General features: G+C 37.8%; 1 protein-coding gene across 3 annotated transcripts; it reads right to left on the bottom strand.

The window, feature by feature from the left end:
• Positions 1 to 385: 385 nt before the first annotated feature.
• Positions 386 to 17,004, bottom strand: spz4 (Spaetzle domain-containing protein 4). 3 transcript variants are annotated; one of them, XM_028315971.1, is made up of 7 exons: positions 16,903 to 17,004; positions 4,945 to 5,124; positions 4,398 to 4,647; positions 3,836 to 3,998; positions 3,414 to 3,575; positions 1,771 to 2,036; positions 1,153 to 1,185 (listed from the first exon to the last, which is right to left on the bottom strand). In XM_028315971.1, exons 1-6 carry the CDS (start codon positions 16,927 to 16,929, stop codon positions 1,772 to 1,774), a joined length of 1,047 nt encoding a protein of 348 aa, XP_028171772.1. In that variant the 5' UTR covers positions 16,930 to 17,004; the 3' UTR covers positions 1,153 to 1,185; position 1,771. The 3 variants fall into 3 exon arrangements, with proteins under 3 accessions (XP_028171770.1, XP_028171771.1, XP_028171772.1); XM_028315969.1 differs by having other exon boundaries at positions 386 to 1,185; positions 3,836 to 4,647; XM_028315970.1 differs by having other exon boundaries at positions 386 to 1,185; positions 3,836 to 4,647; positions 4,945 to 5,135; positions 16,903 to 16,983.
• Between the last annotated feature and the right edge of the window lie 1,839 nt (positions 17,005 to 18,843).

The following is an 18,843-nucleotide window of genomic DNA, read 5'->3' as shown; positions in this document are numbered from 1 at the left end:
TGAGACAATATCTATTTTTAATAAATAAAACAAAACATCATTAAAGTTAGAAGGTAAGTAACTTATGTTTAATTTACAGAAGTCTCTTGTAGTCAGTTCAAATAATTAAGTAGATACTTTAGTTAACTTTGTTAAATTGTTATTGCTCTCATTGGTAGGTACTTAAAAGTATTTTTTTTACCGTATGTTTTTATACCGTGGCATACCGTCTGTAAGTATAATTATCTTTAAATGTAGGCTTAGGCTTTAGGTAGGTTACTTATTAGCAACGCACAATTTTACTATCTATAAATTGAATAAATTAACCAAGTTTCAACCAAAATTATATTAGGTAGGTAAGTAACAAAAGTAACACTAGATTATTTTTAAACAAATCTTTATTAAATCTCTAACAATCAACGTTAACATGACATTTTCCATTTTCACTAGCCTTAAATTAAGTAACAAGTTAAACCTATGGCACACAGACCGTCAGGGCAACGCGACGTTCAGCGAACAAGAACGCGAGAATACACTACTAGGTACCACAAAAGTATGACGTGCTCTACTACCTACGATTCCATACAATTTGATTTTTCGGTCTCCTCTCCTCTCAAACATAACTGACAACCGACAAAAAGTTGGCAGGAGCTACAGGCTACAGCGACAGATGGATACGGAATTAAAGGCTTTTAAAACTACCTCTCTCTCGTGGCGTTTATTTACTTAGCTAGGTAGCTTGCGGACTTCAAGTTCAGCTTACTCAAGTAAGTCTGCGCTAAGTCTGCGCACAGTCTGCGGACTTCAAACTTCGCGTACCTACTTACGGAAGTTCGCAGCTGTCAATTTGTGGAAATGTTACGCGCCAGCTGTGTGCCAGAGGTTTTATACTTACAGATATTTTTCTTTCCTTACAGCTTACAGTATGTTAGCTTACAAATAAATAATAAATACTTACGAACGAGTAAATAATCCATCTACAAGAAGACTGAGTACTTAATATATCCCTGTCTTTAAATAAACATAAATTACAGGTACCAAGGTACTAGCTACGAGTACTAATCATGATTATGATTACAAACATCTGACCTGTATCTGACACCACAAATTAGGTAAAGTACAAAATTAACAAGAGTTTAGCATGAGATAAGGTATAGTGACTATAAAATAATTTTTCCAATAATCCATGTGGTTCGCATACGTGATCTGAAAAGATTAAAAGAAGATTTATTTTTTATTTTACTCAAAAAGCAAGTTATAGTAGGTACTTATTTCTGTTTTGACGGAGAATCTATCTACATACTTTATCTCCTTATTTCAGGAACTAACCAACAAGAAGACGACACCAAGTAGAAGCTACAGTTTCATGTAGGTAAGTACCTTCTTCTTAAAGTAGTACCTACTCGTATAAACTGACATTGATTCATTGGGTTCAACTAGCTCTTTATTTGATTTGGAATCAATAATCATTGAGTTACATCTTAGTTGACTTCGAAAAACAAAATCTTCGTGTGACGTTAAACGTAGACCATGGAAGTGGACAAATTCCGCTTGTACAAAGTATCTCAACTTCCTGGCGGCATCACATTCACATCCCCGACGATTCACAGTTAAGTTAATTAAGCCAGTATTCACAAACATTACTATGAGGTTTCACAGTGCGCGTGGAGCCGTGGACACAGGGTGACACACGAAACCAATCACAGAGCTCTATATTCAACGTTGTGCGTTCGATTTTCTGAAGCATCGTTTGTGAATACGGGCGTCAGATAGTATACGAACAGCAATCACCTCAAAGCAAGTCATAATCCTCGTCGTCCCCATACGCCGTCATGGAGTACCAATCCCTCGCCACATCTTCATAGATGATCCTCTTCACGTCTTCCCCGTATTGCGGGGGCAGCAGGCGTGGGGAACGCGCGCGGAACTCTAGAGGCACGTCGTAACATCGGCACACGCAGCACGCCGGGAACTTGAACCAGTCAGAGAAGATGCCCCGGCAAGGGTTGTGAGGATCGAAGGCCAGCAGCCGGTGCAGGCGGTAGTGCTGCTCGCATCTGGAAAGGTAAGAGATAGGATAGAGTTTAGATATTTGTTTTTCGAACTCTTTCTGTATTGTTCTGGTTAATTTCGTCGCGGTTCCAATGACAGTTTAGCTTTCTCCCGGAACAAACTTGACCTTCAAGTGAGCTACAAATCCTGGTTACACAGGAGTTGCAGCCGTGGGAATGAGAGGTGGGAATAGTCTTGTTTAGATTTTTAGATTGTTCTCCAACTTTAAGGAATGGGTGACATAGCACATTTAAGTACCTACAGTTGAAGAACAAGATGATTCTTCAGGAGGTGACAGAATTTACGGTTGATGAATTACTTGAGAACTCTAGTTTCAGAAAAGAGTTGTGAGTTGGTTATATTCTTTCACGTGATATTATGGTGATTCTGCTCCGGAAAGTTCGACTTTAGATTGTTGATTAAATACCAAAAAATCCTTCAAAAATTTGCTGACATCAATTCATTAAAGTGTATCCTTACGTTTTACAATTTAGGGAATGTTTATTCGTGTTTCTATAAATTAATCGTAGGCAAGGTATTGTCGGTCATAACAGGCATTAGTTTTGTGCCTGACTAGGAACATAAAAAACCTCGCCATGTTGCGGAAATCTAATGGTACTAATTTCTTTTAATGGCAACAATAACTAAAAACTTCATTGACATGTCACCTTGCATGTCAGTCTATTGCTGTCAAAGTGTAAACAAACTTTATTTTAAATGTGCACAATTGATTTTGTGCATGAAATTGCTAAAATCTTTTTATAGTCGTGAAAGAAAAGTGGTTCACAATGTGTTAAAGTATTTGTCGAAGAGAAATACCAAGGGTTCGGACAATATTTTCATTGAATAATGTTTCCAACAAAGGTTGTCAAATTGACTGACATGTTTATCGTATAGTACAGTCCACTATGAAAATTAGCTGTGGTTTGTTTCAACTACCTATTTTAAAGTTTTTTGTCACTTTCTAAGTGTTGAATTTTATGGAATTGGGAAAGAAGTACCGAGTTTGAAGCGTTCATGAGCAGACATTGCAGTTGAATATTCAAGTTCTGAATTTGATTATATGAATAATAAAATAAATCCTACTAGCTCGATTGATGGTTTAATTTAATTTATTTAAACCAGGTTACCTATAATAATATGTTTTCGTTAATTTATGAAATTATTAAATTAGCCCGTAATCCTGAATCCTAATACATAAAGTTAGCCTATTAACACAGGTACGACTGTACCTACTCAATGTTGCACTATCAAATGCAATTGATGCGCCTCTATGCCAGGGTTTTTATGTTCCTGGTCAGGCTATATTAGCAATAGGATATCTAAAAAGCTCGAAATACTCTAAAGTGCAATACTTAGTTTTAATTAATAGATAGTGTTACCTGCATCCTTCTCGGCAGTACATCTGCTTGCGCTCGTGCACACAGGTCTCCAAGTGGATGTACTGCTCGTACGGGTACATGTTCACCAGCACCAGCTTCTCGCCGCGCGTGTTGTTCGCCCAAAATGGCGCCAGAAGCTCCTCCTTTGTCTCACAAGCATTTCTGGAAGATACGTTGGGTCAGGCAGGACAAAAATTTAATAACAGTGGTCTTTGCAAAACGATTGAAATGATATTTTGAATACGAATTCTAGGTCAAACCAAGTAATCTGGAAACATTTCTGGAAGGCTCTAAAAACGGCTGCTAGTTTGCCAAGCAAGCATATTTTTGAGAGATTCAGATGCCAAAGCGTAACAATGATACCATAGAATAGAATGATACTTTATGTTAGTTGCAAGCATTCCGAATGTTATGAAACTTACGCTCCTCTTAATTTAATAACAGAAGGCCGTATCTTCTCTTGCTGGTGCGTGGGCTTCGTTGGCGGCTCCTCTTTCTTGTCGTTCACTTTCGTGTCTACCCGGTCCACCACTTTCACCTTCTCGTGCTCAGAGAACAACAGCGTCGGGGGCAGTGTCGACGCATCTGGAACAGGATTCATAGCTTTCCAACCGCCTTTATCCGATTCTGTAGTCGTATCATCGTACTGCTCTACAGTTGTCGTCTCCGTAGCGTTCATGGACGGTTCTGTAGTCAAAGTAATGTTTTTATCTGATTCTGTTGTTGTGTTATTATTCCCACCACCACGCAAAGCTTCGCTCTTAGAATTATCAGAGTTGTTTGGATAAATGCTATTTGTTTCTATACTTTGTTTGATAACTGCATCCAAAGTGATGACATCAGGATCTAGGTTATTGATCTCGATGTGCGCTATACTCTCTAGTTTGGTTTTGTATGATATCCCTTTATCGCCACTCTGCGTCCCGTTGTTAGTAGAGCTTGTTTTATTACCAGTTTCTACCCTGTTGAGTTTGGTACTATTACCGCTAGCATCTAAAGGCTTAACTCTTAAGGAGTCGTTTTCAACTTTTTTCTTGTCACTACTCTGGATGGGTCTGAAGTGAGGTTTGTCTTTCATGGCACGTCCTCGCTTGCTGTACATCATCTTGGTTTTGATGATGTCCTCCGCGAAATCAGGCGGTGAGTCTAAGTCGTCGTCTTCTATGAAGTTGTCTAGCTCTGCTTTCAGGACAGAGATGTGACGCTCCTCCCCGTACATTCTTCTCATGAGGCCCTGGAATGTAAACATATTATTTTTATTAATTAACCGATTGAGTCCCAGACGGCATTAATTAATGTCATAACAATTGATTATCTATTGTGTCTAGATTCGCGGAGCTTGAAGGATTAATGAAAACCTTCAGCAAAGTTTCTAGTCTATAGAATTGGATAGAGATCGGTGGAATGATTTGGCAAAGATATCCTTATCAGAAAGATCATTTCAAGAAAACGTCGTAGATCTACTTTGTGACATTGGTGTAGTTTATGTGGGTTAAATCTGTTTGTTAATAACTATTGCTGTAAATCTCACCTGATTCTCTCTTACGAATCTCCTGATAGCCTGCCAAGGGTAGCTGCTCCCAGGCGTAGCACAGTATGCGTGCTTGGTCAGGTCGCAGGGCGCGTCGGGCGCGGCGTGCGCACGCGTCGACCGGTAGGGCCGCGTGCACGCCGACGCGAAGTCGTAAGCCGACGCGGGAAGCGCGCACGCCTGCGGGGTTGCTAAATTACGTTACTGATACAACTGATTGGATGAAGAACAGATGTTATGGATGGCGATGGTGGTGGATATCGTCGGTAGCTCCTTTGGTAGATTACATCTTTATCGTTCTGGTATTGCGCAGTGGATAGTGTTAATGAATGTAACGGATACAAATCTAGTTCGGTTTCAAACTGTCTTATTATCTAGCCTTTTTTAAGCAACGGGATATGTATATGAACGGGATATCCATATGAGAAAATATTGGCATTTATCACTCGTAAGTTTCGTGAAATTATTGATATTACCCTAAATTATTTACTAACATAAGTAATTACTTAGTTTAACTGGTTGCACAAAGTTAAACTGAATATTAAATACTCTACATGTTAACGGTAGTTAGATGCGAGTATAAGTAAGCAGGTACTTTAGAAAGTTTAGAAAAACAAACTTCTTTTGAATATTTGTTAAGTTATGTAAACAAAATGCAAATATTTGTGATTTTGCGTCGTTAAATATGACAAAACATTTTGTAAGAACGTTAGAAAGTGCCAAGCGTAATCTTGTATTCAGCATCTGCTGAATATTTTCTTACAAAAAGCAACTTTCGTAACAGCCAGCCTTAAAACAAGAAACTTATTCAAGACAGGACAGGGATTTTTCTCACCACACTTTCCCCACCACTGTAACTAGTGATGGCTGTAACTCCTGTATTGTCAAGATCTACAGCTTTGGCCTCCAATGAAACCCAACCAGTGAAGGTTGAGTAGTCCCGGGGGGATAGCTAATTGTCTTGGAATCAGCAAAGAATTAAATCAAGACTCTTCTTCTTCTTAGTCGGGCACTCTTGTCAGTGGTCGTGTTGCGCTGACGAGGTACATAGTGGGGTAATTTGGGTAATTTGGTGGGGTAATAATCAAGACAGGTGTATAAAATTACGACTCTACATTGTCTAAGGATCTATCTAGTTTTCCATTGATGATGGTTAAACCACAGAATAAAACTAAACTACCTTTAACAGCTTAGGCACGCCGTACACTTGACCAATAATTTCGTTGCAGCGAACAATAAATATTGCTAGTGGTTTAATGAACGCGGTGCATTATAATTACGGGTCGTTCACCTCGCTTGTTTATTAGCTTTCACTGATCTCGCATTTGGGTCGCATCATTTATGATACAGCATTTGAGATCTGATTGTAGATATTTATTTATCTATCGGAGATATTTAATAATTAATTTATCTGCTGATATTTTCTGAGACGTTTGAAACGACTTAATTAGTTGAGTTTGACGACTTTTATCAGCTCATCTTTATCATTGTTACCAGATGAAGGTATATGTCCATCCAGTCCTGCCTGTCTGATTAATGATTAAAAAAAAAACATACCCTTATTATTAGAAAAATTAACTCGCGTTGATCACTAGTTTATTATGGAAATGTCATTTTATACCAGTGTAGTAAATCTTTGAAATCGATTCGGTCAAATTGAAAGAAATGACATATTATGTAAATCATATGTCATTTCTTTCAATTTGACCCTCGTATTTGGTGTTAAACAGAACCTACTTACCACCTCGTTTGACAAGAAACATTATTTTGTTGCATTCATTGTTTTAATTTAATTTGGTTTCTAATAATCCCTGGGGCATCTCTGGCACTAAAGGTGTTGCCTCATCTCGCTAATTAATAGCACATTGGCTCTAGTTACCCACTAGCTGGCTGGCTGGCTAAAGTATCATCTATGAGCTATGCTATCCCTATACGTAGGTACACATGATAAGAGTAAAAACTAATTACGTGCTAGTTGGAACTGTGGGCACTAGACAAACAACCCATGAGAAAGCTCCATTTCCCACAATTCCCACATCCCTTTTTCCAAAAAATAAAATTAGAACTTTTTCAATTGGTTAATATTTACCATGCTCTAAATTGGAAAAGGTAAGCATTTCGCTAGCGACTGGGGCACGAGCTCGCTGTTACGGTTTATGGCATCGAGGACGGCCGCCGGCCTTCGTCAACGAAAGTAAAACGAACCTGCGCGCTTTGGCTGGCTCGTGGCTACAGTAGCACCTACGCAGAATGCAAGCCAAGATGTGGAGAATGTGGACCGTCGACATCTTATGAACAACAAGTCCTATTACAAGTACTATAAAGTCGATGATTATTTAAAAGATAAAAATGTTTGGGATACGTTACTGCCTAGCTCGCATAAATATTTATAACTTTGTACATTTTAAAGCATGTAAACCTTTGAAAAAGAGGCTGACAATAGTGACTGAGTTTCTTGCGCTGCTTCTTCTCAGCACTGGCCCATTTATTGTCCTGAAGCAGTGGTAGGGTTAATACTGGGACGTGTAAAAGTGCTTTTTTTAAGCCTATTTACAGAAATAAATGAGTTTTAATTAGTTTTTAGTTTTTGTAGAGTACTAACTTATATTTAAAGAAATCATATTGAGATCGTTGAAATATTCAAAAGATTTCTGGCAACCACGATAGCCAAACGGTGAAGGTTGGACTGGCCGACTTTACATTCGAGGAAAGCTGTTTCGAACCCCGCCGTCACTCTACTATTGTGGTGAACCTACTTGTAACACTACTTGGGTATAGTAATTTGTGCAATACAAATTACTAGTATTATTTAAAAAAATCTTGTAGAGTTGCGGAAAGCCGGTGGATGGTCACTCCTCTAGAGAGTCGCTGCCTGAATCATATACTTAACTGTGTTTTTAGTAGACTTCTAATTTATAATGAATAGGTACTTTACTTTTGTTATTTATTTACGCTAACTGTGGTACGAGTATATGCATAACTTCAGTGGTACAATTATTAATTCTAAGCTATACCGGTAGTATTCAATTCTATTCTAAAAAGTAGTAACAGATGTAGGTAGGATGTAGGCGTTGGACAGCTTGTTTTAGCTTGGTCAGACAACTTGACTCCGTTTGTGGTAGGTACTTGAAGCAGAAACTATAACTATAGTGAGTGGCATCGATGAACCAAGAACTCAAATTCTAATTCATTTATTACCTTAACCGTAGTACTTATTATTATTCTGTCTTAACCCTACCACTGTTTTGGGACAATAGATGGGTCAGTGCTGATTTTAGGTAGGTAATTGAGAATGTTACTAGGTATGCAAAATCACTTGAAACCTATGTTACAGTTAAGCTTTTACATTTACAAATACATTAGTTTTTATTTCATTCAAAAATACCCAGTAGTTATGATTTTATAGGCATTCAAAGTTCGCTTAAATATTGAGTCCCTCCGACGGTCACGTGACCCCGTGTGACGTACATTCACAGCGTCCGCTCACTAGAAAACGGATATAAACATACTTAATTTTTTTTTTTTTGTAAATACAAACTTATTATACATATTAACACCCAGACCCATCACAGAAATTAAAATTGAACCAAACCCAAACTTTATGCGATTGTGTCGTTTTATTGCGAATTACCTTCCAGCTCCATCATTAGACCCCGATTACTATATAGAATTAAAATACTCATCAATACAAAACGAACGAGCCCAAACTCGATGCATTTAAGTCGTTTTATTATAGAGTTCCTATGGCCACCTTCCAGCTCCATCATCAGATCAGCTCCATGTCATCATAATATTGCATGGTCATCCAAATCACATGTGTTTGCGAAATTTCAGCTTAATCGGTTGCCTGGAAGTGGGTCTTAATTCAGTTTGCAAGATTCCACCCATACAAATATGAGCCAGTCGTTGTAATATGACGTCACGCGCATAAAATGGCGGGCCGGCCGCCGCCCGCACTTTTAAAATTCAATATCTTGGAAACTAGTTAACGTATCGAAATAATTCTTTCACGTGTATTTTTTATTTTTAACAGAGAATACAGAAAGCTAAAAAACAAAATTAGTGAACATTCTTCATTAATCTTGTGTAATATTACACTAAAAACATTCAAGAAAACAGTAAACGTTGGGCTACGTCTACTCACCTTCAAAATGAAAAATAGTAGAGTTCGAAAGATTTCGTCAAAGTCGAGTGCTTCATTAAACGAATTGTATCAACGTTCTTATTTAGTAAAAGCCTTTTTTAATAGCAAGTTGGATGTTTTAATTTGATTTCTCCACTAAATCAAGTCATGCGAAGGCGTCGCGAATATTCGTAGGTGTCCAAGATCCGTTTTCACTTTTGCCCGGACTTTCTCGCGGAAGGCACGTAGCGGGGGTTGCGCAAACGCAGCCTAATCCGAATGATTACGAGCCTTCGCCCTACAAGGACGTCACATTGTTCCATTCTTACCTTATCTGCATTCGGGGAAGGGTCGATTCGGAAATAGAGTAGAGATAAAATAACACTACTTAATAAGACCTATACAAGCAAGCATATTTTATGTTGATGACCATGCCATAATTTAGCTCCATCGCGTAATTCTAAATTTAAAAAATAAATAAATTCAGAACCTGGAAATTACGTCATCATCCTTTGAGCCCACATGAATTTAGCTCCCATGTTTGGGTGCTTTTAAGTAATTAATTTTGTCTTCATGCGACTCTCATTGGTCATAAAACAGACTAGTACGTCGTGTAAATGGGTACCTACTAAGTCGTCTTCAATATCATAATCGTCTCTTTCTGCCATTTTCATTCGAGCCAAATATCCCAAGAATAATGAAAAGACAGGTAGAGCCAAATCGTTTTTTCAGAGTAGGACCTTCTATTGTAGCGGTATATTACCACCCAAATTCCAGCGCTATATGACAAACAGATCTTATCTCACAATCTGCCGGTATATTGTCACTAATGATGTAATTACAATACATCAACGAGATCTCTCATGCGAGTTATTAATGATTATTGTCAAAAGCGCGTTTTGTATGCGAGTCGCGAACAACATAAATTGTGTGTGGCGCTGTAGCGGTAACTCGCCACCCAAACTCTTGGGCCATCGTCGATGATCATCACAGGGTTGTCAGGTGTCTTGAATTATCGTACCAGTGAAAAACCTGGCCCACGCGAATTTTCTGTAAAATTATCCGTCACATAACGTTGCAAACCGTCCAGAAATCATCAAATTTAACTGTATTTCAGGCTCTTACTCGTAGTTCTTCTATCCTGTTGCTATTTTCAGCAACTCATTTTGAATTTATTAAAGTATCTTTGCTTTGTGCTGAAAGCATTTGAGTTTCATATGATGGTGCTATGCGAGACCTTTTGAACGTCAAGGTTCAACAAAATTTTTGAATCTGCTTCATCTTCATTCACGGCTATGCAATTTCAACTCGTCGGTATACATATTATGTATAGTAGCGGCAGGTTTAATATTACCAATTTCACGTCATATCATTTATCTTTTTAACATGAAAAAATAAGCCAACAATAAGTTTTCCTATTTTCTCAAAAGGCCTACTAGAACTGTTAAAGTCAATAATGATTGTACTCTTCATCAGTTTACATAGTACTGTGACAATTAAGTTTTTTTCTGATGTTATAGTTATTTTGGGGCTTTCCATCCACTTAGCAGCCCTGCCTGCCTCAGCTGACGTGATCTCGTCCAAAATCGGTACGTGTGGGCACGAGGGTACCGTTGGTACAGTCGGGCACGTCGAGCTTGACAGCTTTAGATGTACCTTAATTCCTGTGCCATAAGAGATACAGTGTGTCAGTGACAAGCCTGAACTGTCACGTTTTTTGGACCTCGATTAATGGCCTTGATAGCTCAATGGAGGGTTTGTTTGGGCATCATCGACAAACTGGTTATTTTTATTTGGCGATCTTTGTCATTTTTGGCAGTTATTTGTATATTACGTACATTTCTTTGGTTTTATTTTTATGGTTTTGTGTAAGGAAACTTCTATGACAAATTGATGCCTTGTAGCAAGAAAAATATTTTTTATGGTTTGTAGATAAAGTTTGTTCGTTTCAGCCAAAAAACGTCCTCTGTAATTGAGCATAACTACTTATTTATCAGGTGATTCGTGTATACTTAGGTCTTAGCTTAAGCAATAAAAAAATATTAAAATTATCATTTTCATCTTTAACGTTTCGAAATCCGAAGCTATATAAAACAAAGAGTATCTAAATGTATTGTAGAGTTCCTTTTACTCCCAAAGTTGATTTAACAGCGCCGGAAGTTACTACTACTATCTACGACATCGTATTTAACGACGAAGCGATAGTAAAAGTTGTCCAAATTATCCATGTCATAATCTGGGCCCAGCCATCAGTCAAGTAACAAGTCCATCCGACACGTGCGTGCAGTTATAGAGACGGCATGGTGTAACTAGTTTAAGCCCGAAACTTTAAGAAGCTTTCTGAACAGTGTAGGTACACCATTAGTAGAGAGTTCGACACTCTTGAGTTCTTGACCACAGAGATCCTGGGTTCCATTCCCAATTTTTCCCAGTTTGGTTAGATATTGTAAGCTTGAATCAAATCATGTTAAATCTCTATTGTCATCCTGTCATCATCAGGTAACCCATTGTCATCTATGAAGAGGAAGGAAGCACCATGAAAAACATTATTTCTGAGCCTATTGTTGGCAGTATTGCTTGGTAGCTCATCAGTTTGGTTAGAGTAATACTCAAAACGGTAAACTTCTTCAAACCCTTGAGTCGTGATCTTTACCGGCATTTAAGACCCTGGCTTTTGTTATGGCTACCAGGAGTTATGAACATGAGTTTTATTGGGACTCACAGCCACCAATTATTGATAAATGAATACATCAGTCAAAGAACTGACCGGGTCTAAATTCGTCAGTCGTAACTGGTTTCGAGCGGCCATTAGATCTGTCTGTAACAATTTCATTATGGTGTTTGGCGATGGCAGCCGTGGTCAGACTGCGTACAGTCGAACGGAAAAACCAGATACAGATCTACGACACTGAGTTTCACTGTTGATTTTGTCTCTCTACATGGGCTGTAGATATCTTTCAACTGAAGAATAACCTTGTCATTTTGACATAATTTCCTATACTAAAACTGTCAATGTGCAAACTTATTCTTCAGTCAAAAGTTATCCGAAGTTTCAGTCCTTAGTCAGTCGATTCTCTCTCCCTAATAAGGTCTGTTAGGTCCGTGGCCAGTAACAGACTTATTTGGTTTTCTAATCATCCTGTGTGACACAATCAACTTTACCTATCAACCTATGAGTCAAGCAGAAGTAATTACTTACTTATTTGTTTTAAGTGTTTCAACGTTTGGTTAATTATAGGATGTTAATTGTTAGGTATCGGAGAAAAACTTACTAATGTATGACTCAAGGTCAATTTATGAATAATGGTATTACACACATTTAGTGCAAGACTTTTCTTATCGTTTGTTGAATAATTTCGAGTCCGTCGATATTAATTTGTCAACTGTTTTTGTCGTCAACTGTACAGGTACGGACAAGCATGCAGTGAAAGTGACATTGGTTTTGGGGCAGGTGGTGACGTCACGCGAGAGATCGCCATCTGTGTTGGAAATGGATGGCTCTATTTTGGATGACAGTGCTTACGTTATGAGGCTTTAATGTTATAGGTTTTGTTTTGTTTGGTTTTGGTTTGAAGTAGTTTACCACAAATTGCGAAAGTACGTACTTTAATATCGTTAAATTCATTTTGGAGTATTTCGTAAAATTATACTTTTGCATCCTACTAATATTATTATAAATGCGAAAGTTTGGATGTCTGGATGTTTGTTACTCTTTCACGCAAAAAATACTTTACAGTATTATTGTTTATAACGCGGAATAACATATAGGCTATAATTTACAACGATCTGTGACAAACTGAATTTCACGCGGGTGAAGCCGCGGGCAATAGCTAGTTAATTATAGTGCAAAAGTATAATATTGTAAAGACAGCAACTAAAGAGTCAAGTATAAATACTGTTAGCGCAAACTTCGCCGAAATGGGAGAACGCGCATATCAAGTGCGCAATCGCTAAAATGTGCGCAGAAAGAATGCAAATTTTACAAAGCATGGCGTTTGTAATGGCCCAGTAATTACAAATATTACAATAAATGCTTTGTACCAAATGGTCTTGCATTTTGAATTTATGAATAAGAAATGTATGTATAATGTTTCAAATTTCAATTCTACTTTGTTTCGACAGTTAGGCCTCGAAATTGAGAAATTGCGGGATTTTATTGTAAACTTGATATTATGAACTGTAAGTTTTGTTCTTTTATACTTAAAGTATTGGTTTTCTCCTCTAACTTCAGGGTCAGTGGTGTTTTTCCCAACCTTAAATATTCACATAGGTACTCCTAGTGTTAAGTCACTCGTTCTCTAGTCTAACTGTAGTGTAGTCGTCCACTGTTAAGTTATTTGGATACTTTATTTTCTTTGATATAATGCTTGCATTACTTACTTGGCTGAGATGTTTCACTTCCATTTGTCTTAATTTCGTCTGTCTCCATTATCATATCACGTAACTTAAGCAAATATAATGTTATCGAGGTTACTGTTGATCGAGCCTGTCTCGGTGAAACCGCGCTTTCCCCGCAATGGCCGCTAATGGTGTTATGTCATCGCGAATTGAACTTGACAATGGGTATGACAAGAGCGGTTTAAGTGACAGATAAAGTGCACTATCAATGTCATTGTTTTCTTTGACTGATCATCGGAAATCCGCATCGAAAGCTGCGCACGCGCGTGATGTAAACGCGTTAATAGTTTTATGTCATCTTGGATTGACTGACTGCTAGCTGAAAGCTTCTTCAAAAGCTTCCGTAAGCTTCTGCTCGTTTTTCAAGCTGCAGTAGAATCTCAGGAAGTCATCGGTACATTGAGCTTAGTGCGTCTTAGGCTTGTGAACTTCGCGTCAACCATACCATCTCCATTCGAATTCTCCTTTTCTTTGATTTGGATATGTTTGTTCTGGTCAACGCACAATGGAAAAGTATAAGTTCGTAAGTGTTTTGAGTCATCGTACCTATCTTCAAATATTGATTTAGTTTGGTACTTTGGTAACGATGACACGCTTGGATAAAAGTAGTTTACCAATTCATCACTACATTGCAACACATTTATTCTTATGAATTGCAATAAAAATAGTAACGTTATTCAACTTTTCCAAATTAAGTTGTCAGAAAGTAAGTACATTGCGATGCCATTTTTTACAGCAGATTTGCGATCGCATGATGATAATAAGTAATAATGGTTAATAAGTATAAACTGTTCTGCTTCGGGTGCTCTTTACAACAATAATTACTTTCTTGTTGGTAAAGATAATGGTAAAAGAATAGATAATACTTATTATTAACACTGTAATTAAACAAGTTAAAAACAACAAACAGTAAGCTTGGGTAATTTGCTATATTTAGCGCTACCTGTAGTGTATCGTATCTGGTAATTAGTTACATTAATTTGCTCAAACAAATGAATTACCTAAATATAAAAATTGATACTACGACGTCATAATAAATACTGGATCTCAAGTTTTAAATAGAGTCTAGGGGTGTGTGGATCACGGCGTCAAAATGTAACTGATTTTCACAGGCTGTGTTTTCTTTGCTCTGTTGTGAGATCGAAACAATCAATCAGACCATTAGTATTTTTTACTTTAAATTATGTCTATCTAGCTGTACTGGTGAATTCTCCATGCATTGATTTATATGAAAATCAAACACCAAACTAATATCGTATTTAATAACTAAACATTCGGCTTCGTGAAAGCACATATCGAAGTCAATATTTATCTTGTATGTGATTGAAAAATAAACAAGCAAATTCGCCGGGCGTTTGATCGGCGCGGGCGCAGGTGCGAAGCAATTAAGTCGCGACCCGGTTCCCACGGGCCACGCCCGTCCTAGCTGCAAAGCTGTCCTGATTTAGTACATAGTACTAAACACTGAGGACTCCTATTTCGTTGCTATAGGTGCAATTTTGCAGTAAAAAGTATATACCTATTGATGCGCGATACCTACGATGTCTGTACCAACACATGATCAAATCGCTGGTCCCCTGTCCTGATTTAGTACAGACAGAACTTCTAGCTGAACACTAAGGTCTTCTATGTCGTTATAATAGGTTGTATTTTACAATAAAAAGTGTAGACCGATGTTCTGACGTCTGTATCAATACTGGATCAAATTGCTGATCTTCCAAAGACCATGACAGTCCACGCGACCTGTCATTGGCCTATGATCGCGACAGCAATGGCGATTTGCACGCGTTGGTGTGGTTGAAGTTTTGTACAGTGTATGTGAGTCGAGTTTCGGCAAGGTGAAATTCCAAAAAGATTAGACCAGTCCATCGTACTTATTGCGGGAGAAGTAACTATGTAGCGTTCCTACGTCCAGCTACGGTTAACCCACGATTATTATGGTGATGTTTCTAAACTTTTAGCACTTGATGATACCTCTATCGTTCAATTAAGATTTCTCTGTCATGATTGTAGATTTGAAGTCATTCGTAACAACATAAAAACCATCTAGATCTTTTGTAGGCGTTCCTCAAATCCGATTTCAAATTAAGTTATGTTCTCATCAGATTGTATATCCATTTTGTGAATATTATTTCTTCTTTTTTGTTGCCATTCCGTTTTCGCGATATCAGGCTCAGTTTTTTAGAAATCGTTTATTAATACTTTCTTACAATTGCTTTCGTGAAATCGAATATTTTGTATCTATCTGTAGAGTTGTTCCAAATCAAAAGTACTTTTCTGGTGGACAGTTTGATATTTCTGTTATCTTAGAAATTGTAAGAAACCGACATATTATGTCATAACTAAGTTAACTTCAATATCACTATCCCGTTAAAAATGTCCTCAGTATGCTCTTCAAGTATGGTTCACAATTTAGGGCTTACTATGTAGTTTATAGCTCATGCGACAAGAATTCGGCAATGTTATGTAAATAACATATTATTACGGTAAAATCTGAGAAACAGACGTTTAACTGTTTCGTTGAATGATGTACCTACACATTATTTAATTTTGCGTTAAATTATAAGTGTAGAGTTATAGATGGAAAATAATTTTTCCTTTACCTAGAGGAAGAAGCTTGGCACAGTTGTTTTGATTCCGTGAAAACCTTCTGTTGGTGAATCTTATCTTGTGGAAAGTGGAATTTGTTTTTGTTTTAATAGTGCATTAATAAGCGTCAATCACCTATAATGAGTAATTTCGCTGTTAATTGCTTGAGTCATTACACTCTATATTTAGGTGTTCGTTAACCACAATAGGTATTTGGCTCTCATATGGAAGGTTCACTGACCTAGTGCTGGCAACAATAGACTCGTCCGTGTGTTTACAGCCTACTACTAAATGGACAGAGAAAGCTTTGTGCATTTCTCGTTTTGCTAGTTTCATTTCTTAATTGCCAATCTTTTCTGCAGAATCTAGACTAACATTATATTAAAAGGTATTAATAGAAGCTACTCCATTTTTATTAACATTGATTTGCAATTCGTTTTCATCAAATGACCTCCTATCTTTCAAGTCTGTCATATCTGGGAGGTCATCATCATGGATAATTATTTTTATTCTGACACCAAGTTTTTGTCAAGACATGACTTTATTTTATTTGATCGACTTAATTTCCCTATAACATTTAATTTATGTTATTAATAATTTTCTTAATAGCTAACTTAAACTTCCTTAATTATAACTAACACAACACGCACATTTATGCGTGTATTGCATAAATTTCCCTATCCCATGCAGTGTTATTAGCACTTTTCTCCTAGCGGAAATTGCGTACGTCCAACATATTTTGCCGTCAACGTGACCAGACTTTACTACCAAAGGAGACTTACTTCCCGATACCACTTGTAAAACTGTACCACCATCCGCACTATCCGAGCACTGCGCACTTCACTCACCACAATCACAATCGCGATCGCGAGCATTGCGGAGTCAACGCGCACTGGGCATGGTGTCGCGTGCGCACCGCGTCGCGGCTGGCATCCGACTGGCGGCGCCGGCTGCAACCCTGGCCTTGCACGTGGGGTTGCACTGAGGCAATTTTCGCGGGTTTTCGTCTCGTCATAATAAAGCCCTCTGCTGCAAAGAAATCGATGTCGATCCTTGGTTGCCCTTAGCCCACTGGTAGCGACTTCGATTGTGTCCTACATTCAGCTAATGTTTTCTGATCCGAAGGTGTGCTTTAGGAAGGACCTCTAATTTGGAAGTGATCAGGAATTTGGAGATTTTCTTTGTGGGTGCTTTGGGTGCAGTATACGTAACGAACTTTAAGAACTTTAGAGGTTGGAAGAGGAAACTTTTCATTGTTGTTATTAATACCTACTCATTTATTTGCCTGCAACGTTATGTACGTCAAATGATTAGTATCCACTTCCAGCTTACTCGCAGCAGCAATTACATTCGCATCACCTGCTTTGTGCTCTAAATCATTCACCTCAGAGTCATCTATCATAATAGTTTGAGTTATTTCACGCTATTATACCTACTCGAACGCATCGCGTTACATTGCAAATTCACACGGTATAAAAATTAGGTTCCGCTTGCTAGCAAGAAAGAGTGTGAGCGACTGAGTAGGTCAGTCGAGTAATCGTTTGCCAGCCGCTGTCTGCAGCTCTCTCTTTTTCGCAAGTGTGGAAGTCGAATGAGCGTGAAAGGGATGGAGCCGATGCGCGTGCGTCGCACCGTTATCCCGCGACGATATCTTGAATGAAGATGGCGTTTTCTCTCGCGCCAAAACAATGGCGCCCACTGCAAATTGACCTGCCACTTGAAAATCGAAAGGCGAGCGCTAATTATATTAATTAAATGCACACAATTAGTGTCAGCATGTGAAGTACTGCGGTGCAGCGCCCGGCCACGACACAATCTGATTGTTGAAGGCAGGGGAAATTGCCTTTAAGCTGTTCAATTTGCATTTTAGTTAGGAATTGAAATTGAGTATAGCAATTAGGTATCATTACTTTTATCTCTAACAGTGTCATCATAACTGTGTTTTCAACCGACTTCAAAAAAGGAGGAGGTTCTCAATTCGACCCGTATGTTTTTTTTTTCTATGTTTGTTACGCGATAACTCCGCCAATTATGAACCGATTTGAACAAATCTTTTTTCGGCGTATAGGTAATACCTCAAGGGTGGTCCCATTTAAATTTAATAATAGAAAAAACAACCCCCAAGGGTGGAAAATTGGGGATGAACTTTTCTATACGCAATATCTCCGCCGTTTATAAATCAATTTGAACGATTATTTTTTTGTTGAATAGGTATTATCAAAAGGGTGGTTTCATGCGAATTTGAAGAAAATATTTCACCCCCAAGGGTGGAAAATTGGGGATGAACTTTTTTATACGCAATATTTTTAATTTTTAGTTTTTTTTGTGTTCACGCATTTGAAGTCGGTTTTATTTTTTCAAAAAGTTAATTATTTGTAAATTTTAATTCTTTTCGTAGGTGTATGCATTGATTGCTCTTTTTCTAAAGTGTTGCAAATTATGTGCAATTAATGTTTACCATTAGATTTTTGCATTGATATCATTAGAGTGGGATTACTATACTATTTCTTTTCGCAAATAACATTCTTGAAGTAAATTTTAAAACTCTAGTATCATCTAACACATCAAAGGGTTCCTATACTTTTATTTGCGGTAAATTGTATACCTCCTGTCGATATATTTTCACCAGACAACATCATAATTTGATATTCTCAAACTGGCTTAGTATTTGTCATCACAGTCTCATAAATGTAAATTTGCGTCTCGCCAGCTAGACATCGGACACTTGCGTGAAAATGAACTTGTATATGACCAGTGGCCCACTTATTAAGTGCGGGTAAGTAACGTTT

The sequence above is a fragment of the Ostrinia furnacalis genome, unplaced genomic scaffold (genome assembly GCF_004193835.3).
Source record: "Ostrinia furnacalis isolate ACB-3 unplaced genomic scaffold, ASM419383v2 OfSCF5400, whole genome shotgun sequence".
Taxonomy (NCBI): domain Eukaryota; kingdom Metazoa; phylum Arthropoda; class Insecta; order Lepidoptera; family Crambidae; genus Ostrinia; species Ostrinia furnacalis.
Note: the sequence above shows the minus strand (reverse complement) of the source record. Positions and strands in the feature narration are given on the sequence as shown.